We start from the raw sequence: 25,799 nt of genomic DNA on the forward strand, positions 1-25,799 counted from the left end.
GCGGGTCAGAAGAAGGAGGTGGTAAATGCAGTAGCATCTGGGGTAACCCTGGGAAGAACGTGGAGTGGGTGACCGGGGAGTTATGTTCCTTGCTACTGATGGAGGATAGTGCCACAGCTCAAGCCAGAATGAAAATTGTCCTTCACAAGGGACAAAGTCCCACAATGGAGGCACCGAGGGAAATTTCTAGAAAGGACTGCCTGCAAGGCATAATCCTCATCTGAACATGCACATGGTGTTTAGCTCCATGTCAGGAAAAAACCTTAAACGTGGTCTGTGCGTTTCTGGTCTAAGGGAACCTGCTCAGAGACCCAGTGACAGTGCCAGTCACGGTGGTTCCTGCTTTAACAGCTGCGAGTTCTTCCTTCCTTTAGTTCCTGTTTCGTTGTCAACATACTCACTCTTAGGAATGTGGTATTTTATTTTTTATTTATTATTTATTTTTTATTATTTTTATTATTTTTTAAATATATGAAATTTATTGTCAAATTGGTTTCCATACAACACCCAGTGCTCATCCCAAAAGATGTCCTCTTCAATACCCATCACCCAGGCTCCCCTCCCTCCCACCCCCCCCCCCCATCAGCCCTCAGTTTTTTCTCATTTTTTAAGAGTCTCTTATGCTTTGGCTCTCTCCCACTCTAACCTCTCTCTTTTTTTTTTTCCTTCCCCTCCCCCATGGGTTCCTGTTAATTTTCTCAGGATCCACATAAGAGTGAACACATATGGTGTCTGTCTTTCTCTGTATGGCTTATTTCACTTAGCATAACACTCTCCAGTTCCGTCCACGTTGCTACAAAGGGCCATATTTCATTCTTTGTCATTGCCACATAGTACTCCATTGTGTATATAAACCACAATTTCTTTATCCATTCATCAGTTGATGGACATTTAGGCTCTTTCCATAATTTTGGTGTTGTTAAGTGCTGCTATAAACATTGGGGTACAAGTGCCCCTATGTATCAGTACTCCTGTATCCCTTGGGTAAATTCCTAGCAGTGCTACTGCTGGGTCATAGGGTAGGTGGTATTTTATGTTTTATTAGGACATTTGCCATGTTGCTGGGCTCCATATCTGGACCGATGGCGTCCGTATCCATCCCGAGAGCAGTTCAGCTGCTCTCAGGGCACAGGTCTCCCTTTATCTTCCCCTGGTATGACAAGGTTGAATGAGTGAGGATGACTTTGCCTAGTCCTCCCTTATTAGTGAGAGGATATTTCAAGCCCACTTTATGCTTGACCTCTGAAGATGAAGGATAATGGATTTAAGACACAAACTTCGACTTAAAATACTGTCCATATTTAGCGCCCCAACAAGACCAGCTTCATGGTTGTCTCCAGCATGTAGTTTGTTTGGTAGGAAGCACTGAACTGGGGATAACAAGCTGCTGCCTCAGACTCCACAGAGGGAGGGTACCATCTGTGCGGGAAGTTCTCTGGTAGGAAGTTCTGGAAGTTAGATGTATTGAGGAGAGGGACACTCAGTTCCAAGACAGCTTATAGTGGCCATCAGTTGATAGGTATCAAGTCCTTTACGGTCTGGAAGGCAGTACCTTGAATCAAATCTGATGGAGATCAAGAGTGGATTGGAAGAAGGAGACAGGAATAGGTTGAAGTGAGTTTTGAAGATCGAGGTTGTGGTAAGCTCAAGAATATTCTATTCGTGAGGGACCCACCAAGAGCTGCCAGGATAGGTACAGTAGCCACAGAGAACTACATTAAGCTGTCTGGAAAATTTGGTTCTAGTCCTTGACCATGTGACTCTGAACAAGGCGCTTTGCTTACTGTGCCTTCATTTATTTATGCATAAAACGAAGGGGCTTGAGTAGCTATTGGCTCCACTTCTGGTTTTTAACTTCGTGGACACCATTTCTTAATATAGTTTGCCTAATAAAATGTGTTTATTACAGTTTATAAGCCTATAATAAGGTCACTGTTTCTGAAACATACTTGCATATCAGAATTATCTGTGGAGTTTTTTTTGTTTTTTTTTAAATCAGGTATCTAGGCCTTAACCCCAGAGATTCCAAATGCTGAACATCTTCTTTAAACTGGGCAAAATATTTTAATCCCTAGTGAGGATTTATAACAACTTTAGGCATAGGTAAATGTGTTCTTTCTGTATTTGTTTGAAATTGACCATTCTCCCTGGGAATTCAGAGATAGCCACCTGGTCAGGATGACCCATCAGTTATATGCAGTTGTAGAATTCGACAGCTCTCATCCAAACTGTGGTTTCTAAATATTGTTCCCACTGAAAAGAACAAAGCCTCTTCAGAGACATTTGATTTGAGACTGGGGGCAGGAAATGTGCAAAATGAGCCTAGGTCATCAGTCATAACAGAGACAAGGAAACTATTAAAGACTACCAGGAACCGACTTGAAGAGACTCCCACTGGGTAAAGATGAGGCAAAATGAGCATTAATGATAATAATATCAATGTGTTAGTATAGATGTGTTTCAATCCATGAGTTCATAAAAATATTGGACAAATATTCTCACTGGTCCTCTTTGGAGGTTGCTAGGGCAACAACTCCTTCTGAAAGCCAGGAAATAGAGTCAAATGTTGATACTACCTCTCCTATATGCACTGTACCTTTATGGTCCAAGTAATAGATGAGGGGAAATTTCTCTCTACAGTAATATTTTATCCAGTACATAAAGAATGGTAGAATTATAGTATCGCTGTCACAACTAATCGAATAATGGATCTAAGAAATGCTCGCCAATGGCTATTAATATGACAAAAGGAGAATCTGCTAGATTTTGTGTGTCTCCTGCTGTGAGCCATTCTTGCCAGAAAATCAAACCTGTATCTGGTCAAAACTCTAAATCTGATCATTAATTTACAGGAAATATAAGAGTAGAGAAACATGTTAGTTTACGGATGCAATCTACAAAATCCGGATTGTGGGGAAATCAACAGAACAAACCTGTTGATTAAAAAATGTTTAACAGACACAAACCAGTTACAATATATAAATCTTGCTTGCATCCTGATGAAAGTAGAACAAATTATAAAATATCACACAAAGAAGGAAATTTCAACATTGACTAGATATTTGCTGATTAAGGAATTATTTTTAAATATTTTTGGTATAACAACAGTAAGTTATTTGGCTTTCATGAAATTTATTTGTAATGCTTAAATATTAAAGAAAAAATTTTTAAGTAATCTCTACACCCATCATGGGGCTCAAACTCACAACGCCGAGATCAAGAGTCTCACGTGCCACCAACTGAGCCAGCCAGGTGCCCCAATACTTAGATATTTTCAGATTAAAAGCCATCTAAGTAAGATTTGCTTCAAAATAATCCTGAGTTAGGGAGAGAAGTAACTGGAAATAAAGACAAAATGAGATTGGCCATGATTTGATCATTTTTTTTAACATTTATTTATTTTTGAGACAGAGAGAGACAGAGCATGAGTGGGGGAGGGGCAGAGAGAGAGAGGGAGACACAGAATCCGAAGTAGGTTCCAGGCTCAGAGCTGTCAGCACAGAGCCTGATGTGGGGCTTAAACTCCATGAACTGGGAGATCATGACCTGAGCTGAAGTCAGACACTTAACCAACTGAGCCACCCAGGCGCCCCTGAATTGGTCATTTTTAATCCAGGTGATGGGTACATCCATAAGGGTTTGTGAGTTACTCATATTATTTATGTTAGATTTAGATTTGAGCTTTGCCATTAAAAAATTACCAGCTGTATATTAAATAAAACTCAAATCTTAAATTCCCCCCTCTCCTTATTTTTGTAGATGGCAAGAAAGAAGTTGAAATATTTCACGAGTTTGGAGCTTATGCTCAGTGTTCTTCTGCTTGTGGTGTTTATCATCACTATTCCTCTGTTCGTGCTTTCAGCCATGGATTCTTCAGAATCTAAAGGTAACAAGGAACTCTGGTGTTCTCCCTCCGTGCGTTCGTTGCCCTTGTCAGAGCAGTAACCTCATAAATGGCAGGGAAGTGATGCTCTCCTATACACTGGTGTGAGTATGTGTGAGTGTGTGAGTTTGTGTGTGTGTGGGGGGAGGGGGATGTGATATGTGCCTCGGTGAGTCCCTGACTGAAACTGTGGCAGCCACTTGGGTATTCTCTGTAGGCCTAAGGTGATACTTTTATTTCCCAGTTAACGCAGTGCAGGATTCCACAGCCGACTCTTGAAATAAATTTACTGAATTGCATTGAATAATTCTAACTTTGTTAACAATATTAATTAACCCTCATTAACTAATTACCCCTTATGTGCAAGGCAATTGGGTAAGTATATAATCAATTAAAATATTTTAGGCCAAAGTTCTGTTCTTTAAAAAATAACAACTACCAGAGTTATTTAATTAAAAGTTTGTTGAGCTGTCTTACTCTGAAAGAGGGGCTGGAGTGTGCTGAGTGGTTCATCTAGGAACAGCTTCTATGAACCAAGTGATGAAAGGTTAGTCTGTGGCTAGAAGACTTCTCTGCCCCTCCTACGTCCATCCCAGCCCTGACAATTTCTACTTTTGTGGGGAGTTAGAGCAAACGATCTCAAAGGTTGCTCAACTCTTAAGATCCGATGATCTCGAAGATGGAACCAAAATCCTTATGCAGAAACTGGCACAATCCACCACTTTCGAATTGGAAAAGAAATGACAGCTAGTGGAAAGCCTCACTGTTTTGTCTTAATGTCCTTATTAACATTGTAGTGACCTAAATAAATCTCACTTCCTTATTTTAGAATGCAGTAAGTGTGTCTTTTTTTATTTGGCTGAGTTTTAAATCTGAATCAAGGCGCTTGGGCAGATCCTAACTGCCAGTTTTTAGATTGGTGGCCTCCCTTTACATTTTTTGTCATAGGAGGCTTTTATATTTACAGAAGTATGTCACCACTCAGAAGTATTCTATGTTGAGGGAATGAACGCCCATTGACTGAGCCACCAGAATTGAGGTTATGATGATTAGGGCAGTGACATTCAAGACAACCACATACACCGGACATGTCCTGTGTGCAAACCTATTATGAACCGGCCGCTGGGGGTGAAAATAAAGGACCAGAGCAGTCTGCAGATGTTTCTGTTCAGGGGCAGGTACTTAATACTTTAGATTTTGCAGGCCATACGGTCTCTGCCAAAACTACTTAATTTTGCCATGGTAGCACAAAAGCAGATAGAGATGATACATTAAAAAATGGGTGTGGCTGTGTTCCAGCAATACTTTATTTAAAAATCAGGCTGTGACCTGATTTGGCCCACAAGCTATAGTCTCCTGACCCCCAGACTGCAGAAGGTGGATTTGGTTCTTAGTAAATACAGTCAGCTAGAACAAAAATGAAGCTTTCTAAAGTGAAAGTGTACATTTCAAGGACATCGGCGTGAAGCCCAATCAGTAGCGGAGTTCATACCATTGGAGGCGTTGAGAACTGTGACGATTCTGAATGCCTGTGATATTAGGTCTGTCTGATGGTCATTTTATGTTTGTTTGTGGGACATCCCAGATCCTGGGACAAGTACCACTCCGGGTTCTGCTGAGTGCCCAGTGGTCAGTGAAGTGGAACGGATAAACTGCATCCCTGACCAGCCACCAACAAAGGTTTGAATTATGGATCTTGTTTGCACTTACGAGTTTATGCCAGTGGGTAGTTTCTGCTGTTGTTTATTTTTGTTGTTTTGTTTGTTCGTTATCTGTGTGTCGCTCCCAGAGAATTGCTTACATTGTAGCTACTGGTGCCTCAGGCAAACGAATCCTGTATCCATGCTTGTATGGCCGTACAGCTTTGGGAGAGGAAGAGCTAGAAAATTCCTTTGTGTTGACAGATTAAGTTACATATGAATTTCAGATAACCCATGAATGCGTTTTTAGTATAAGGATGTCCCATGCAAGATTTGGGGCTTATTTATACTAAAAATAGATTTGTCTTTTTTCTGGGCAGCATTACTTTGGTCACTGGTTCTCTCTCTCTTACTGCCTCTGTTTCTCGCCTTTCCTCTGTCTCTCTTTCTCCTGTCATGATTCCAAAAGGCTTTCTAGGATCTACAATAAAAAGTCATACACATGCGTAAAACATGATTTAAAATAAGGACCAAGTTTTAAGAGCCATGTTTGGGATGGCTGAAAACAAATACCAGGGTAAGATAGTGCTGGCATCTCGGTATTTACCTTGGGGCAGTATTTCTTGATCATCTGCTGAAGTCCTGTTGAATATTATGATTATAAAATTCATTGTATACACTGCGTCAGTTGCTTTTCACATTGAGAATGAATGAAAGCCAAATGCAGCCATCTGAGTGAAGTCCACTGATGTCAAACGGCACATTTGTATCGGACACAGGATGACCGCTGCATGTGATGCCTGGGCATGTGGCACTCTCACGTGTGTCTGTCCAGCCATCCTGTTGTTTGTACACTGGGATAATCTGTGATGCTCTTGAGAATGGCTGTTTTGGTTTATCTGAAGGTCCTAGTACCAAAAGACATTTTTCTTTTCTATTTTTTTTCTCTCACACTTCTGGAGGCTAGAAGTCCCAAGTCAAGATGCTGGCAAGGTTGGTTCCTTTTGAGGGCTCTCAGGAAAAAGCTGTCCGTGCCTCTCTCCTAGCCTCTGGTGGTGGTGGTCAATCCTTAGCATTCCTTGGCTTGTAGCTACATCACTCCAATTCTGTCTCTGTCTTCACATGGCTTCTCCCTGTGTGTGTGTCTGTGCTCAAATTTCCCGTTTCAAAAATACTTGGCATATTGGATTAAGGGCTTAATCTACTCCAATATGATCTCACCTTAACTAATTACATCTGCAACAATCCTATTTCCAAATAAGGTCACAAGATGAAGTAGTAAGGATCAGGACTCCAACGTGTCTTTTTTGGCAACATAATTCAGCCTATAACATGGCAAAGTCACATTCATGGGAACTATGGAAAGTGGGAATTGTTACAACTTTAGCCTTTGGTGTTGACTGACTGACTGGGCGTAGATGCTGAGTCAGTGAGAAGCAACACAGCATAGAAACCGATGAGATCAGCCACAAGATGTGATGGACTGGGGTTGAGGGGAGTGGGAAGTTAAGGCAGAGAAGGGAATCAGAGCCGGATAAGTAGCTTGGCCTAGAGAAGATGTCTAAGATTGGAGCGGAGTGATGGGATAAAACTAGTCAGGAAGTCCAGATGCTGTGTTGAAGGCAAGAGAGAGATCCAATCTGGTAGATAGCTCAGGATCAGGAGATCCCCTGGACAGGGCAATGCAATGTCCTGCCCAGCTGTCACAGCACTGAAGGGCAGCAGCGTGGACAGCAAGCCTGCTAAGGTAGGAAATAATTCCAGTTAGGCCAACCTCCCTTACCAAGACTATCATAGTGTTCAGTCCCCTTCATCTGGCATCTTGCCCTGGCTGAAATGACCTTGACCTTCTCTTGGATTAGTGAAGAGAGTTGCCTGCTGGGAGTAGGAAGAAATGAAGCTGAACAGAAAAGGCTGATTTAAATTTTAGAACACCTTGGAACTCAGATAGAGGAAGTTGAGTTTTGACATGATACACAGCAGCTGGGAGCCACGAACCACTTCAGGCTGAATGGAATCATGTCATGAGAAACAAAGAAAAAAATGTAAAATGCAGGAATAAAGGAAAAAGAAGATATCAGGGATAAAGAAGAACCAGAGCACTCTGGTAGAGGGCCACGTGTCATAAAGTTCAGCATTTGGGTGATAGGTTCAATTAAACTAAATATTTTTCTTCTCATACATTCTTGTCGAAGAGAGAAGCCGTGTAAATAAATAACTGGAATATAAAACAACAGATCATAAGATACAAAATAGACCACGGAATAGAAGAGATTATTATAAAGGAGAAGGTGACAATATGGAATTAAAGATGAGTACGATTTTGACACACGTGGGAGGAAGGCAAAGTGAATTCAAGATAGAAGAGGCATGTAAACAAAGTAACGGAAGAGGAAATTGTGGGGCACACACGTGGCATATCAAATGGTCCAGTATGGCCGAGATACGGGGTGGGTGCCAGGGAGAAGATAATGCCTGAGACTGGAAGGTAGAGTAGAGCTTGATGAGAGAGGACCATGAATGTGCTGCTTTGTTCATAGGAATGGGAAGTTGTGAGCTAGATAGGCTGCACCTAAGCAGGATGTTTGGCACACTAGGTTCACAGAAAGTTGACTCACACCCATTCACTCGACCCCGTTACACTGTGCTAGAAGCCTCATTGCTCGGAAGCCCACTAGAAGACGAAGGCCTCCTAAGTCTGTTCCCTCTCCCACAACACCCCAGCTTGTCATTGGTTCTTGAACTTTGGGTGTCATTACTGCCTCAGGAATGTTTCTTTGGTGTTTTGTTATAAAAACTTTTAACAAATTCTGGGGTATCAAGATTATAGCTCAATAAAACGAACTTTGCCTTTTTCTATATATTGTGCTCAACCAAAATAATCCATGACCTTGGCGTTCATTCCTTGGCCCACTCCTCTTTAGCTCAGCTGGAGAAAAATGCTCTGGGAGTGTTTTCAATGATCTGTTTTTTCATAGGAGGTATATCTTTGGTATTTTGTTGCATGTTTTAAGTATCCTCGTGACGATATGCTGCTCTGCACTGTTGTTGACAGGCCGAGTCTATGGATAATGATGTATTTGTATAATGTACAAATTAAAGGGAAGTATATGGCTGTATGGAGGAAAGAAATTATGAAATTATGAATATGACACCAGACTAGCAGAAGCTTCCAGTGTTGAGGCCATTGCTGTACCATTTTATCGCTCCTATCTCTTTCTCTCCCCCAGGGTTACTTATAAAGAACTAATAGTAGATTTCCCTTCAGATGATTCTTTGTTGTAGACCCCCTTGTTTCTCACTCCCAATAACGAGAGGGAATCCTATGAATCTATTTGTGAAACCACATGGAGTACTCTTGGGAGACATTTTGGGAGAGAATGAGCTCCAGGAGACCCATCCGTGAGTCTCAGAGGAAAAAAAATACTACCTAGTCAGTATTATGTCTGGAAATCATGATAATTTGGCTTTATTCTTTTTTTTTTTAATTCTTTTATGTTTATTTTTGTGAGAGAGAGAGAGAGACAGAGACAGAGCATGAGCAGGGGATGGGGAAAGAGAGAGAGAGGGAGACACAGAATCCGAAGCAGGCCAGACTCTGAGCTGTCAGCACAGAGCCCAAGGTAGGGCTCGAACCCATGAACCATGAGATCATGACTTGAGCCAAAGTTGGGAGCTTAACTGACTGAGCCACCCAGGTGCCCCTTGGCTTTCTTCTTTTCCATCTTACAAAGTGTCTTTTTTTTCTTGGCCTATTGTGTTGTTGAGACCTTCAGTATACTTTTAATTCTAGAAGTCACCTAATATTTTTTTTTAACGGGAACGTTTCTGACATTTTCCCATTTAGTAACATGCTTATTGTAGTTTTTTGATAGATACCCATTATCCAACTGAGGAAGTTACTTTTTACTCCAGTTTGCTAAGAATTTTATTATGAAGAGCTGGTGAATGTAAATGACTCTAAGGTGTACTTTCTTTAATAAGTTATTGTGGTGAATTACAAAAGTGGATTTTCTAATATCAAAAGATCTGTGATTTTCTAGAAGGAACACTACTTGGTCATTACTTAATATATTGCTAAGTTCTGTTTTTAATGCTGTGTGTCCTTTTTCTTTTAGGCTTTTGCATTTGTGTTTATGGATACAGCTGGGCCCTAGTTTTCCTTTTTCTTTCATGTCTCATTTAGGTGTAAAATATCTCCTTCTTTGTTTCTTTTCTTGCTTTTTTTTAAAGACTACTTTTTTATGTTTATTTATTTTTGAGGAGGGGAGGGGCGGGGGGGTGGCGGGCAGAGGACCTGAAGTGCAAGCTCTGTGCTGACGGCAGAGAGCCCAATGTGGGGCTCAAACTCACAAACTGTGAGATCATGACCTGAGCCAAAGTCAGATGCTTAACTGACGGAGCCACCTGGGCGCTCCATTCGCTCACTCTTTTAATTGTTAAGAAACATCGAGGTTGGGGGAGACCTCAGTGAGGACTTGGGTAGAGCAGAGCTTGATCTGGTCTTAAACAGTCCTCAGCATCTGGTTTCTCACCATCTCTGAGTCACCCTCAGTTCTCTTTGTGTTGGTGCAGGAGCCTGTATATATCCATCATGTAAAAAGCAAAATAAGTGGAAACATCTTTACTTTTTTTGTGTACTTTGTCCATTAATTAACTGAGGAGGCTCTTTAAAAATATTCCATTTTGTACTATCTTCTTCAGTTTTGCCTCGTTAGAGTCTTTAAAACCTTTCTGTAAATATGTTCTGTAAATATGTGAAAAAAACTTCAGCGCATATCAAGTTTGTGATGTCATATCTCCCTGGAGCCTTTTGTCATTATTTAGTGACTCTGTCTCCCTAATGGTGCAATTTTACTTGAGGCCTATTTGTCAGGTGTTGCTAAAGTGACACTAGCTTTTGGTTAGCATCCTATTCACATAACCTATTTCTGCCTCTTTTATGTATTTTTGTGAGCTTAAATTTTAGGTGTGGCATTTCAGCTGAATTGATTTCTAAGCAGTCATCGCTGAATTTATTTCTGTAAATTTAATCTGTTTTTGTCTTTTAAGTTAAGTTTTTAAAGCACATGATACTTGACCTAACCCATTTTTTCCTAAGGTCTCATTTTGTGTTTTGCATTGGTTCTGTTTCTCTATGTCTTGCTCCCTACCTGTTCCCCACCCCACCCCCCACCTGCATGTTTTCTTTCCTTAGTTTTTGCATCGAGGATTTTTTCCCCTGAGCTTTTAATTCTGTATTAGAAGTTACACGTGTTTTATTATTTTGTCAGTGCCTCTTAAACTTAAATCCTCACATCCAACTTAAAGGATGTTCGTGTCTTTGATCTAATTCTTCTTTTTAGGGTTTTTCAATCCTATTCACATCATCAGTTTTCATAGCTTCTCTTTACAACTATTTTCCTAGGTTTCACATCCTTTCTACTTTCTTATTTATGTGCATCAGGCTTCTCTTTCTGCTTCTCGTGACTGCTTGGTTCCACTGCAGGACCTGCTGTTTTCAAGTTGGCCAACAGAGACTGTTCACTTTTCTGGCTACTGCAGCCAATTCTTTGATCTTTACCCTTTCCAGTTCAATGAAGACGTTATTAAGCGCTGGGAAGCATGCAAAAACCACTCTGTTTAACGCCCTTTTCAGCACCTTTCTCTTTTCCTGATGCACCGAGGCTTCATCTGAGTGGACTTGGAAAGGAAAAAACAAAAACTATTGATGGAAGTTGGGTTTGCAGTGAAACCCGATCCCATCGCATACTGTCTGCAGATAGACAGTTTTCCCTTCCTTAAATTGGTATCCACATAAAAATAAGCATGGGGGCTCCTGGGTGGCTCTGTTGGTTAAGCATCCAACTTCTGCTAAGGTTATGATCTCGTGGTTCATGGGTTCAAGCCCTGAGTTGGGCTCTCTGTGGTCAGCGCAGAGCTCGCTTCGGACCCTCCGTCTCCCTCTCTCTGCCCCTCCCCACACTCTGTCTTTCTCTCAAAAGTAAATAAATACACGTAAAAATTAGCATGTGATTAGATCTAATTGTTCATATATCTAAGCAAGTGCTTTTTGTCTTATCATTTACAAAGCATGGCCATGTCCTCCTGGCAACGTGCTTAACAGAAACTCAACCCGGAGTATAGGAAAAAGGCAATGGATACCAGAGAACTAAGTTTTGGTCCTTGCCTTCTCAATAGCTAACTAAGTAACCTTTGGCAGGTCAGTTCACCTCTGTGAACCTCTGTCTGTCTGAGGTTCCTCATCTGTAAAATCTGTGTAGCGGGATGTATTAGTTATTTATTGCTTTGTGACATTATCCCCAAATTTAATGGCTTAACACAAAAACAATCTTTTCTCACATTGTTTTTATGGTCACAAATCTGGCTTTGATGTGGCTGGGTGCCTTTGGCTCAAAGTCTTTTAGAAGACTGCAATCAAGGTACCTGCTGGGGCTGTGGTGTAATACTTTTCAGGCTAATTCATGTGATTGTTGGCAGGATTGAGATCCTCCAGTGTTGCTGGATGAGAACCTCAGTTCCTAGCAGGCCATTGGCCAGAGACCTCCCTTAGTTCCTTCCCATGTGGTTCCATCCACAATACATCTCGCCTCCCCAGAGTGAGGGCTCCAGTAGAGCAAGGGAAAGAGAGCAAGCAAGACATCTTTCTGTAATCTAATATTAGAAGCAATATCCCATTATTTTTGTGTTATTCTATTAGTTACAAGTCACTAGGTCTAGTTCACACTCAAGAGGAAGAGGTTTCTTTCTACTTGTTTATAGTTAACTTGGTTGCTTCTCTCAAATAAATTAGTTGAAGTGAGAAAGGGATTGTATTCATTTTAGTCTCCACTGGATTCTGTCTTTAATTGTGGTATAAGGCAGGCACTTTTCTTAACTAAAAATTAGACTGTATTTGGGTTTCAAGGAACAATTACTTTCTACCTTTGGGGACGTTGAGAGATTATCTATCTATCTATCTATCTATCTATCTATCTATTATCTATCTTTCTATCCATATACATCACGCGCGCGCGCACACACACACACACACACACACACACACACACTAGATGTGTTTAAAAGTCAGAGAAAACTGATTTGATTTCAAAGCTTCTGAATAAAGCAAGGTCCTTTTTCTGAAAAAACAAAACCAGTATAAATGAAGCTTCGTTTGTAATTTTGGGTTACTGGTGATATACCTATATTGTAGTTTAGGATATTTAAATAAATTTATCAGTTTTGTTGTGATGGCAGATATGGGACTGCATTGCATTCCCTATATCATTATATAATAACACTAGCAGGATAGGACATTGGCCATAAAAATTAGTCTTTGAGTACAAGGTGTGCATTGACTGAGATATGGCACAATGTCTCTAAATATCATTGTAAAACGAGGTTAATGATACCACAAGCTGAAATTTTATTTGTAAGTGATAATGTTCTATAAATTACTTGACAAATCTCTTATTTTAGGCCACATGTGATCAGCGTGGGTGCTGCTGGAGACCGCAGGGGACTATACGTGTGCCCTGGTGCTACTATTCTAAAAGCCATGGTTATCAAATGGAGGGTGACCTTGTAAAAACAAATGCAGGTAAGCCAGACAATGAGGCAGGAGCTCCAGATCCTCTGGACGTTGGCTCTGTTTGCAGCAAAGGAAAGCCTTAGTGGCATGCAGAGTATCACCCTGCACAGCCACACGACTGCAGGTGACAGAAGGTGGGCACTGCTCTAAGGCAAGGGCGACGATCTCTTTCGGCATCAAGAAAAAAAAATCCAATCTTGGGAGTTAGAAGGCATGTTCTATTCCTGGCTCTACCTTTATGTCCCTTGGTAACCTTGTACAAACATTGTGAGCTCTTTGGCCCCCAAGTTTCTAACTTTTAAAGTTTGTTTGTTTGTTTGTTTGTTTGTTTGTTTGTTTAGAGACAGAGACAGCACGAGTGGGAAGGGGCAGAGAGAGGGAGAGAGAATTCCAAGCAGGCTCCGTACTGCCGGTACAGAGACAGACATAGGGCTTGAAACCATGAACTGCGAGATCGTGACCTGAGCCAAAAATCAAGAGTCAGACGCTTAATGGACTAAGCCACCCAGGCGCCCCCAAGTTTCTAACTTTTAAAGAGAGAGGTTTGAACTTAGTAACCTCTGAGACTGCTTGCAACTCTAATATAATGTGATTTTGCTGATATGGAAACCATTCCAATTTCATATACATTTTATGTCAATGTCAGTATTTATGAACTAAACACCTTCTCTTCTTTCTCCCACCCTAAAATGTAGGGATACTAATGAACATTCTGGAGGTTAACAGAGGGTGACTACTTTGGGGAGGCTCTTAGCATAAAGGAAGGGGCACGTTGCCCCTCCAAGGCTCTTGGCCTGATGGCCTTTACTAATAAGGTCTCAGTTATCACCTGCCTTATCACAGAACCTGGGACATGGCATCAGTGTATATGATCACCTGTAATGTAACATGAGAATAACTGAGAATGAACAGAGTATATACATACAAATTGAAGGCCAAGTGTGCAAAGGGTATATGATTAACACAGAATGGCTGATGGACTGATTGAAAGAGAATTAGGCCTTTGCATGGGAGATTTCAAGCAGATTTTGTAAGAGAGGCATGAGTTTTAGAGGGAGGTGACAGTACCCAGATTCACAGTCTGGCCCAAGGTAATATGTGTGTATGACAGGTGTATATCTATCTTTTCCCTTTTTTAAGAAAAAAAGACTGACAGTCCGTTTCACACAAAGCTTAATTTGTATTAGCTATTGTTTGCTAGTTTACACAGACAGCTATGTAAGCCTTTTCCCCTCTACATACTAGGATTCACAGCCCAGTTGGACAGGTTGCCTTCTCCATCCCTGTTTGGAAATGATGTCAACAGTGTCCTTCTCACAGCAGAATACCAGACAGCCAACCGTTTCCACTTTAAGGTTGTGATTTCTTTATTCTTTAAACATCTTTTTGAAATGTTCTTGTTCTCTACCTGATGGCCACAGTTACTACAAAATAGGCAATGCTGCTCATGGAGGTTTTTTTCTCTACTGACATTATTCTTACCTAGTACCTATATGTTGAAGGCATCTGTTGCCTTCCTTCAGTGTGACTGCCTCCTGAATATATTTTATAGAGTCAACTGGTAAAACTTGGCTTTCATTTATGTGTCCTTGAGACCATGTGAAGTGTATTCAGGAGGGAAAAAGGAAAGAATTATCACAGCTGTGCAAACTCTAGAGATAGTCCTTCTCTGTAGACTTACAATGTGTATTTCTACCAAAAGACTAACTTCTGCCCAAGTGTTAACCATTTGACTTGGTAATATAATGGGTACATCTACCTCAGACATAATGCCATTTGGATCAGTGCCTGAGTTCAGTCCTGTGAGCATAGACATTGGGGAGCACTGCTATTGGTAGGGAGGCTTCTATCTTGGAAATACTGAGAAGTTTCCATTTTGACTTTCTTTTCCTTCATGTCTCTGGCCAGTTGACCGACCAGAGCAAGGACAGGTATGAAGTGCCCCATGAACATGTGCAACCATTCAAAGGAAATGCTGCTTCTCCTTTGACCTATGAGGTTGTTGTCTCCAAACAGCCATTTAGCATCAAAGTGATCAGAAGAAGCAATAATCGTGTCCTGTAAGTTTTGAAAACCTTCTGGGGATCAGAGTAGGAAGGACAGGGGGAGGGAGGTTTGCAAGCCTGAGGAAGAAGGGTACATGCATTTCACATTCCTGAAGGTTGTGAGCCCACTGTTGGTGAACAGACTGTCTCCAAATGTATACTTTTGTCCACCTTCCTCTCTCCTCCCCTTCCTCCACCTCTTCCTCCTCCTCTTCCTCCCTTCTTTTCTTGTTGTTGTGGTTATTACTAAGCACTTATTATAGGCCAGGCACTGGGCTGTGTCCTTTTTTCCATTTTTCCTGCTGTGTGCTCAGTTTTTCCTCTTTATTTCCCCCTTTCCTGCATCCATCTGACCATGTGTCCACCAGTAACTATTTACGGAACATCTATTATAATGTAAGAATAGTATTTTGGTCATGCAGTAGGGTGTCTAAGGGAAAAAGAAGTCCTGATCTCTTTGCATCTATGGGAAAACATCACAGAAGGGCAAATGGGGCCAGTTAAATAGGGGATATTGAGTCATCAAAACATAGAGGACACTTTTCTAAGAGGCTGTGTCCTTTCCACTCCACTTGCCCACCTGTCCCTGCATTTTGCATCGACGTCTAGGTTGGACTCAAGCATCGGACCCCTCCTGTTTGCCAATCAGTTCCTGCAGTTCTCCACCCGACTGCCCAGTCCTAACGTGTATGGTCTGGGAGAACATGTGCACCGACAGTACCGGCATGACATGAATTGGAAGACCTGGTCCATGTTTGCCAGGGACACAGTCCCCAATGGGGTAAGCTCTCAGGATGGCCCCCTCTGCACTGAAGGTCATAGACTCATCCTTGACAGTCACTGCTAGCAGTGTAGGATGATAGTTGAGTGAGACTCTGGGGTGAGGCTGTTGAGGTTTGCATTTTGACACTGCCTGCCACTCACCAATTATGTGATTCCGGGCAAGTTACCTGTACGGGTCCTCAGTTTCTCATCTATAAAATGGGGGGAATATACTCCCCTCATAGGGTTGTGATAGGAATTAAAGGAATTTATAGATACAGAGTCTCTAGAACAGTCTGGATAAAGGAGATCATTGAAATGATTAAGTGATTCTTGCTATATAGCATCTCTATTTACTGAAAGAACTCTAAAAACATACGTCTAATTTATTCCATTTAACAGGTGAGAAACTGAGGCTCAGAAATAGCCCAATGTTTAAAAAAAAGTTTGAAGTAACAAAAATAGGATCTCATCCCTGGCCCGTCTAATGGAAAGCCCATGCCCTTGTTCTACTGCATGCCTATCAGAAGGACAGAAAAGGTGATGAGTCAAAGCAGCTCATCCATCTGTGAATGACTGGTGATGGTTATCTGATGAAGACCCTCAGATCCTTGCTACTCAAATGGGCATCACCATGTGAGAAATGTGGGCTCTAAGCTCCCTCTTCCATCTATTGAATTAGAATCTGCATTTAGGCGTAACTGGGTGGCTCAGTTGGTTGAGCATCTGACTCTTGATTTAGGCTCAGGTCATGACCCCAGAGTCATGGGATCGAGCCCTGTGTTGGTCTCTGTGCTGAGTGTGGAGCCTGCTTTGGATTCTCTTTCTTCCTCTCTCCCTCTTCCCCCTCCCCGCTCCTGCATGTGCACTCTCTCTACCTCTCTCTAAAAACAAAAAACAAGAAACAAAAAACTGCATTTAACTTTCATATATAATTTCTTTCAATTTTTTTAATGTTTATTTTTGAGAGAGAGAGAAAGAGCACAAGCTGGGGAGGGGCAGAGAGAGAGAGAAAGAGAGAGGCATAGAATCCAAAGCAGGCTCCAGGCTCTGAGCGTCAGCACAGAGCCCAATGCAGGGCTCAAACTCACAAACCACGAGATCATGACCTGAACCAAAGTTGGACACTTAACTGACTGAGCCACCCAGGTGCCCCCAATGTAATTTCTATGCACACCAAGTTTTGAGAACTGCTTTTCTAGAGCAGTGATTTCAAGCATGACTACACATTGGAATCACCTGGAGACATTTAACAAACTCTCCACCCACAGTAACTCTGTTTTCACTGGGCTAGGATGCAGCCCAGGTTGAGAACTACTGTTCTAAAGTCTTAGAAAATCAGCTTAAGTTCTCAAGTCTACTGTTCTGAAGACTGGAAGACCAGTTATCTTGAGTAGAGCTCGATCTAGTTGCACGTTAGAAAGATGTTTGATTCGTATTAAGGCTTGATGGAGCTTTTGCAGATGTGGTTAGGTTAAGCCTCTTTGACAGAAGAGACCTTTTGAATTACAGCTTCCAAATTCTTGTTCTCCCACATTTTAACAGATATCACAGGCTTTCACATTTCTACTAGGTAAATGGTCATAGCTGGCTCATTCAATAAAAGAACTATAATTCACTTGGCTGACATCAACTAAATGTAGACTTGATATTTTATTTTATTATTATTATTATTTTAATCTTTATTTGTGTGTGAGAGAGAAACAGAGCATGAGTGGGGAGGGGCAGAGAGAGTGGGAGACACAGAATTGGAAGCAGGATCCAGGCTCTGAGATGTCAGCACAGAGCCTAATGTGGGACTCGAACTCGCGACTGTGAGATCATGACCTGAGTGGAAGTGGAATGCTCAACCGACTGAGCCACCCAAGCACCCCTGAACTTGATATATTAAAGATTTATTTGTTGGGGTGCCTGGGTAGTTGTGAGTTTGAGCCCCGTGTCAGGCTCTGTGCTGACAGCTCAGAGCCTGGAGCCTACTTCAGATTCTGTGTCTCCCCCTGTCTCTACCCATCCTCTGCTCACGCTCTGTGTCTCTCTGTCTCTCAATAATAAATAAACGTTAAAAAAACAAAGTTTTTTAAAAAAGATTTGTCTCTTCTTTGACCTTGAGGTCCCTGTCAATTACTCACATGATTAACACTGATTTCTTAGGTCATTTCCAGCCATTTGCGGTTTAGATTGTTAGATGGTAAATTTTTTATTTTTCATTTTCTTTCTGCAGGATGGAACTAACTTGTATGGCACACAGACATTCTTCTTGTGTCTTGAAGATGCCAGCGGATTGTCCTTTGGACTGTTTCTGATGAATAGCAATGCCATGGGTAAAAAACTAAGGGAATATTCATGAAAAAATGCGTAAGAGCAATTTTCAGGCCTGTGGTAAGAGCAGTGGAGCCCTTTAGGAATGGCTGAACCACAGCTCAGGGGCTATGTTCTCTGATCGTCTCTTCCCTACTTCATTACCGGTTGTTGTATGGTAGCCACGAATAAGGCTTTCTCTCCTAGCTTATGATTTTCCTGAATCTGGTTGCCTCTTTTGGAATATTTTTCTATTATAGAGTTAGAACAACTAAGCCTATTATTCTATAATCTACTCAGAGGAAGTTTCTATCAATTTGTTCTTTTTCCTTCTTTAGACTTCCATCCAGTATAGTGGTTGATATAAACTCTGGTAGGAAACAGCCAATTTGCCCTGGGCCTACGATGACAGTAGCAGGGCCTAACCAGGGAGCTACAACTGAGCAGTGAATATTTCATTTAGATAATACAAAGATAGCAAGGTGAAGTGGAGTGGCAAGGTCATCCACAGTAAGATCAGTTTGTTTAAGAAAACACATTGTAACATCATAGGACTCCAAGAAGTCTGCTAGCTTCCCCGTCTTTAAAGGTTTAGACTGGATCATTGGTTCCCAACTTTTTTTTCTGCTTGTACCAGTAACAGTGGATCTCAGGGGTCATGAATCAATCACTACATGGGAAGAGGAGATATGTTAGAATTTTCCAGGGTTGATGGTATTGATCCCTACCCTCTTCTCAACTGAATCAATGGACCGGATAACAGCTGCTCAAAGCATGGCCCACCGCTCATTCACAAACTGAGTCTAGAAATGGAAAGTAAACATTGCTGTAGCATCCAAGGGCATGCATGAACCCTTTCCTGTTAATTTTCACGCTATTTAACAAAAGCATCAGGTTGCAAAGAATTGCAAATTAAAAAGTAAAGCTCTGATCCTTTACTACGATTGTTTGAGACCCACTCTAGGTGACCTAACATGATTCTAAGATACCTAATAGTCTAAGAATAGACTGAGTTAGTGCAGGGATTGTACAGTTATTTCAGGGTGTTCAAAGGAACCAGAAAACAGGTTGAGTGAGGCTTGAAGGGAAAGGTCCCAGGATCCTAGATATTCCATGTGAGTTATTCTTGTGACCGAAGAGCACATTTCAGTAGATCTTGAATGTTTTTATTCTTTTATTCCTAAATGCAAACCAAGGCTATGGGGAGACTTCACCTCTGAGAACAGTGACTGGGGCTTAGAGGGATTTTGAATTTATAATATAATCTCTGACTTTTTGTTTTAACTTGGCTTTTGCTTGATGTGAGATTAACTGAGGCTAGTACCTCAGTGTATCTAATTGGGTTCCATAGCTGCAGTGATGATGGGGCATGGGGTGGGAGCAATGTGTTTTGTAGCTGTGAATGTCAGAGAAGAAAAACTTGTCCTCTTGCCCTCATCAGTGTGGTATTTGGGCGCCTGTGAATCAAACTGACAAGAGATGGGCTAGCAAGAGAAAAGACAGTTTATTTACATGTGCAACATGGGAATACAGAAGAATGCTCAGCCAAGAGTAACTCAGAGGGGTGTTTAGAACTTGGGGCTTATATTCCACCCTGATACATAAATGGGAGGGGAAGAAAGGACACTTATGAAAAACCAAAGGACTTTTTGGAAAGATAATGAGCCCTTAGTGGGAAGATAGAATATTCTTGTGACGATGTCTGCTTGGGTGAGGTGCCGAAGTTTTGTCTCTCCAGGGGTGGGAATTTATGACAAGCGAGTTATTCTGGAAGCCCTGCTTTTTGGTTGATAAGAGATTTCGGAAACTCAAATGTTTTCAGCTTGAAATAACTTCTGTGCTACAGTGGCTTATCTGGACCCCTTCAAGAAATTGATTGCTTTTGGGGCGCCTGGGTGGCTCAGTCGGTTAAGCGGCCGACTTCGGCTCAGGTCATGATCTCGTGGTCTGTGAGTTCAAGCCCCGCGTCGGGCTCTGTGCTGACAGCTCAGAGCCTGGAGCCTGTTTCAGATTCTGTGTCTCCCTCTTGCTGACCCTCCCCTGTTCATGCTCTGTCTCTCTCTGTCTCAAAAATAAATAAAAACGTTAAAAAAAAAATTTAAAAAAAAATTAAAAAAAAAAAAAAAGAAATTGATTGCTTTTTCATGAAAGCCTGAGTCCTGACATAAGGAGTGAAGACCCTCTAATCACCAATTATTGAGATCTGTTCTCAGAACAAATGCGTTGCCTTTCCCATGCTGTGAGGGCAGACTCGATCAGCAGAAATGTGCCTCTTTGTATACAAAATTTGAGGCACTGGATTCACTTTATTAATATTCAGATGATTGAGGATCCTGCAGTCTAAAACTTTGTAATTAAAACTAGAGTAAATTCTAACATTTATTTTTTTCGCTTTTAATCTTGCAAGAGGTTACCCTCCAGCCCGCCCCAGCTGTCACTTACCGCACCATCGGAGGCATCCTTGACTTCTATGTGTTTTTGGGAAACACTCCAGAGCAAGTTGTTCAAGAATATGTAGAGGTAAACTTGTGATATCATGATTATGACTGAGGAAATAAATCCTAAATAGTACAAATAAAAGTAAATTTAATAGGCAGGCACGAGTCACAAAAAATCTGCTAATATAAGTCACTGCTGTAAATCTGCAACTACAAATTGACCCTACCTTCAATGATTTATAAAAGGGGCTAGGAAAATAGACTAATATTCTAACATTAGGAAATGGTATCTTGGGAAATGGAATACGTCTTATGCCACCCAATCAATGCTTACAAAGTTTTGTTTAAAATAGAGTATCTGTGGAGTGCCTGGGTGGCTCAGTCAGTTAAGCACCTGACTCTTGATCTTGGCTCAGGTCATGATCTCATGGTGGTGAGATTGAGCTGGGCATTGGGCTCCCCACTAGGCATGAAGACTACTTGGGATTCTCTCTCTCCCTCTCTTGCTGCCTCTCTCTTTTTCCTGTACTTGCTGTCTCTCTCTCTCAAAATAAATAAAACTTTTAAAAAATAGAGTATTTGCTAACTTTTATTTCACATACTTCTGTCAGCTCATTGGACGGCCAGCCCTTCCCTCATACTGGGCACTTGGATTTCATCTCAGTCGGTATGATTATGGAACCCTACAGAGCATGAGAGAAGTCGTGGAGAGAAACCGTGCCGCACAGCTCCCTTATGTAAGTAAGGCTTTAAACATCTTCCAGTAATAAAGGAATTCCCTTGGGGAATAAACAAAACTGTTTATACTGTCTCCCCCTGAATTTTTTTAAAAATATACAATACAAAGATTTTTATATATTCAGAAGGCTGGACATTTTGTTGGGCTAGCCATTCCTTTAAGGAACTAGTTCTTTTTAGTAGGAAATAGTAGAGACCACAATTTTGGAGTTAGGAGGCAATATGTTTGTCTCTGTTTTTCTTTAAAAAATTTTTTTTGATGTTTATTTATATTTGAGAGAGGGAGAGAGTGCAAGCTGGGGAGGGGGAGAGAGAGAGGGAGACACAGAATCTGAAGCAGGCTCCAGGCTCCGAGCTGTCAGCACAGAGCCTGATGTGGGGGGGCTCGAACTCACAAACCATGAGATCGTGACATGAGCCGAAGGCAGATGCTCAACCCACTGAGCCACCCAGGCACCCCAGTCTCTGTTTTTCTTATAACATTTTATTAGCAAAACTGTCTTATGCTTACCCTATTGACTACATTTATAGAATGCGTTTTTATTTGAATTCTCAAAGGATTTCTTTCCCTAGTTTAAGTGAGCAAAAGTGCATAGTACATACACATGCTAATAGCATATTTTTATATTTTGGGTGGTCACATCTGAATGTATCTGGTATATCATGGAGAGTGAGGTTTTTCAAGAGTGAGGTTTTGCAATGGGAAAAACCCAGCAGTGTCTGGAATAACACTCCTCTCTCCCCAACCCCAGATACATACGTCCTAGAGCAAGAGTCCATTTCATTCCGGGCTCCACTATTTTCATACAGGCCAAATTAGGAAAAAATAAGTGCCAAAGAAAACTTGAATTATGAGAGAAGCAATGAAACAAAATGTGGGGCAGTACAATGTGGGAGACATGAGGCAGACAGCCCCTTCTTCCCCCTTGTCTTGTGGATGGCGTAGGATTTAGGTATGGATATGTTTTTGATAGCCTTAGTGATTTGTTGTAATTGTTGTGGCTTGTTTGTTAGAATGGCTTTTAAGGCCAGAGGGCCAGGCAGCAAGGTCAGATGATGCAGTTAACCTGATTCCAGGGGTGGGAGTCAGGTCTTAGGGAAAACAATGGGTCCTCTGTTTTTTGAAATTACTATTGGAGGAAAAGCACCTAGATGCCAGGGACCGATCCAGAACCCTGTGCAGGGCACAGCACAGAATCAGTGTGTATTGTGGATAATAACAATGATAATGGGACTGAGTCATTCAAACAGGGAAATTCCTGAGCACAAGGTTGTGGACTTTGTGTATTCTTTCAGGATGTTCAGCATGCTGATATTGATTATATGGATGAGAGGAAGGACTTCACTTATGACCCAGTAAATTTTAAAGGCTTCCCTGAGTTTGTTAAGGAGTTACACAATAATGGACAGAAATTGGTCATCATTGTGGTACGTGCCGCCCTCTTTGTCCTCCAGGTCAGGTGCTTGCTCTTCCTTGTCGTTACATCCACCTCCCTCTCCACACCCCCCCACCCCAATTCCCAACCTCCTTTCTGTGCCTCAAGCTTGAAGCTGGGTCCTTCATTGTATTTTTCCTCTTCTTAGGATCCAGCCATCTCCAACAACTCTTCCCCAAGCAACCCCTATGGCCCGTATGACAGGGGTTCAGATGCGAAGATATGGGTGAATGTTTCAGATGGGGTGACTCCGCTCATTGGGGAGGTAATTGAATGGGGGAGATGGGGGCTGGTGCTGGCACAGGGGCTGTGGCAGTGTGTGTGTGTGTGTGTGTGTGTGTGTGTGTGTGTGTGTAATTGTCTTGTTGGACACTTTCAGATGCCTTATACACATGGTGGGGATAAACTTGCCCCTGTCGTCTCATCCCCAGACACCTACCAGCCATCTCACTCATGCATTCCCCTCACAGCCAAGTCCCTGTAAACAATAGCCTGCACACCGAATACCCTGTCCTCACCCTCACGCCCCTTCCCTCTCCAGCTGACTGTAGGTGGCTGTCCTCCCCTCCATGTCACTGGTGCTGCCCTGATGGATACCACCACATACCTCCTAACTGCCAGATCCAATGGAACCATTTCATTTCACTTTGTGTCTTTGTAGTATTTCACCAGTTTGACTACCTCTGCCTCAAACTTTTACTCGTCCATGTTTTCACAAGGGTGTTATCTGTTGGTTCAATTCTTTTGTTTTTTTTTTTTTTTATTTTAGAGAGAGAATGTGAGTGACAGCATGGGAGAGAGAGAATCTTTTTTTTTCAATTATTCTAAAGTTTATTTATTTTGAGAGAGAGAGAGAGAGAGAGAGAGAGAGAGAGAGAGAGAGAGAGAGCACATGAGCAGGGGAGAGGCAGAGACAGGGAGAGAAAGAATCCCAGGCAGGCTTCTTGCTGCCAGCATGGAGCCCAATAGAGGGCTTAAACACACAAACTGTGAAATCATGACCTGAACCAAAATCAGGAGTCAGATGCTCAACTAACTAAGCCACCCAGGATCACCTCCCTCCCCCACCCCCCTCCCGAGAGAAAGAATCTTGAACAGGTATCACACTCAGTGTGGAGCCTGATGCATAGATCATGACTCTGGGATCATGACCTGGGCCGAAATCAAGAGTTGGATGCTCAACCACTGAGCCACCCAGGTGCCCCTCTGCTGGGTCACTTTGTTTTTGTTTTTGTTTTTCCTGCTGGTTCTCTTCTACTGCTTCTGTTGACCCTGTGTCAGAGAGAAAGCAGATAGCAGGGAATACAGAAGAGGAACTGATGCTGCAAACCCACAACTTGTAACAGCTCAGTTGACATTTCAATGGGACTCTCCCACATTTACCATCCTGGGCCTGGGCCTAGACAAAGTGAGTGGGAACTGTGAAGCAGAGGTCAGAGGTGAAGATTAATGAGATAGATGATGCTGGGTCCATGGATTCAATCATTTAGGTTTTAACCATTTTTTTAATTATTTATCTATTTATTTAATTATAATTTTTAAATTCTTATTTATTTTTGAGAGAGACTGAGAGTGTGTGAGTGGGGGAGGGACAGAGAGAGACACACAAAATCCGAAGCAGGCTCCAGGCTCTGAGCTGTCAGCACAGAGCCCAATGTGGGGCTTGAGCCAAAAACTGCAAGATCATGACCTGAGCCAAAGTCAGACACTTAACAGACTGAGCCACCGAGGTGCCCCAAGGGCTTAACCATTTTTTAAAATGTGTTTTTCCACAAGTGACCAATCACATCCTCCTGATGTTTACTCTATCCAGAGTGCTTCACGTTCCTAACTGGAAAGAATCTGTACCTGGACACTGTGATTGCCATGACCACTTTAGGAATCTCTGCAAAGTGCTCTATTTTACTCTATATTCATTTAATTGACTCTGATCAATGTTTTTCTTTTTCTCCTCTAGGTCTGGCCTGGAAAAACTGTGTTTCCTGATTATACCAACCCCAACTGTGCTGTTTGGTGGGCAAAGGAATTTGAGCTTTTCTACAAGCAAGTGGAGTTTGACGGAATCTGGATTGTGAGTTCTTAATATTTTGAATATTTGGTGACTAATGTTCACACGGCATGTATCTATATCATTGAGTCAAGGAACATACTGGGAATAGGAAGAAAGGAAAGCACATATGGCAATAATTCTAATATTCCCAATCCTAGTATGTAAATAATCTTACCAAAACATGTAGCTTAGGACCTAAATCAGATCATTATATCTGGAAGTAAACTCAGAAATCTGTTTTTTATTTTCTGAATCCAGCTCTTCTTTTAAAAAGGAATGAGCTGAATGAAGTAAAAATAGGTCATAGATGCCTTACGTTGTCACAAAGTACACAGATTGTTTGATTGCCAGTTCGGGGCTCTTTCATTTGGACATGTTGGACAAATTAGCCAGAACCAAGGTACCCAGGTGCATGACCAAACTATGGCTGTGGTAAGGACAAATGTCATGCATAATACCAAAGGAAACCAAACGCAAAGCAGCAGATGTTCAGCAAAACTGGGGGAGCTCTAGAGCTAAACTTTTTTCTATTTATAAGAGAAATGTAGAAAATTCTAACAATACAGAATGCTAAAAAGATGACAGCACAAACCCTCTAAGATGTTGTCAGCCAAAGACATCTATCATCGACATTTTGGTGTGCGTCTTCCCGGACCGCTCACTTGCCCATCTGTTGGCACAGGCTCGCCCCCTCACTGTCTCCAAATAGGTATTTATTTGTGTGTGTGTGTGTGTGTGTGTGTGTGTGTGTGTGTGTACGTATTGATATGTGTGTGCATTTGTAACTATATTTGGATATATAGAGAATGTGTAAGTTGATATATATGGAATCACATAAATTGAAATCTTTTTTTGCCTAATGTTTTTGGAAATTTTTCATTTTTTTTGTAATTATAGACATACAGCATTTTGAAGGGATGTTGAGAACCTTCTCTGTGA

At 41.7% G+C, this 25,799-nt stretch overlaps 1 protein-coding gene across 1 annotated transcript in view; it reads left to right on the forward strand.

Annotated features, from left to right (window-relative positions):
* The first annotated feature begins 3,759 nt into the window (after positions 1 to 3,759).
* MGAM (maltase-glucoamylase) overlaps positions 3,760 to 25,799 on the forward strand; it is a 75,905-nt gene continuing 53,865 nt past the window's right edge. Inside the window, exons 1-12 of the mRNA XM_043589750.1 lie at positions 3,760 to 3,886; positions 5,469 to 5,563; positions 12,982 to 13,102; positions 14,339 to 14,448; positions 15,002 to 15,153; positions 15,748 to 15,919; positions 18,122 to 18,221; positions 20,606 to 20,718; positions 21,248 to 21,373; positions 22,671 to 22,802; positions 22,959 to 23,075; positions 24,768 to 24,881. Coding sequence (XP_043445685.1) covers positions 3,760 to 3,886; positions 5,469 to 5,563; positions 12,982 to 13,102; positions 14,339 to 14,448; positions 15,002 to 15,153; positions 15,748 to 15,919; positions 18,122 to 18,221; positions 20,606 to 20,718; positions 21,248 to 21,373; positions 22,671 to 22,802; positions 22,959 to 23,075; positions 24,768 to 24,881 — 1,479 coding nt within the window. The remainder of the gene's footprint in view (positions 3,887 to 5,468; positions 5,564 to 12,981; positions 13,103 to 14,338; positions 14,449 to 15,001; positions 15,154 to 15,747; positions 15,920 to 18,121; positions 18,222 to 20,605; positions 20,719 to 21,247; positions 21,374 to 22,670; positions 22,803 to 22,958; positions 23,076 to 24,767; positions 24,882 to 25,799) is intronic.

Source organism: Prionailurus bengalensis, chromosome A2, assembly GCF_016509475.1.
Source record: "Prionailurus bengalensis isolate Pbe53 chromosome A2, Fcat_Pben_1.1_paternal_pri, whole genome shotgun sequence".
NCBI lineage: Eukaryota > Metazoa > Chordata > Mammalia > Carnivora > Felidae > Prionailurus > Prionailurus bengalensis.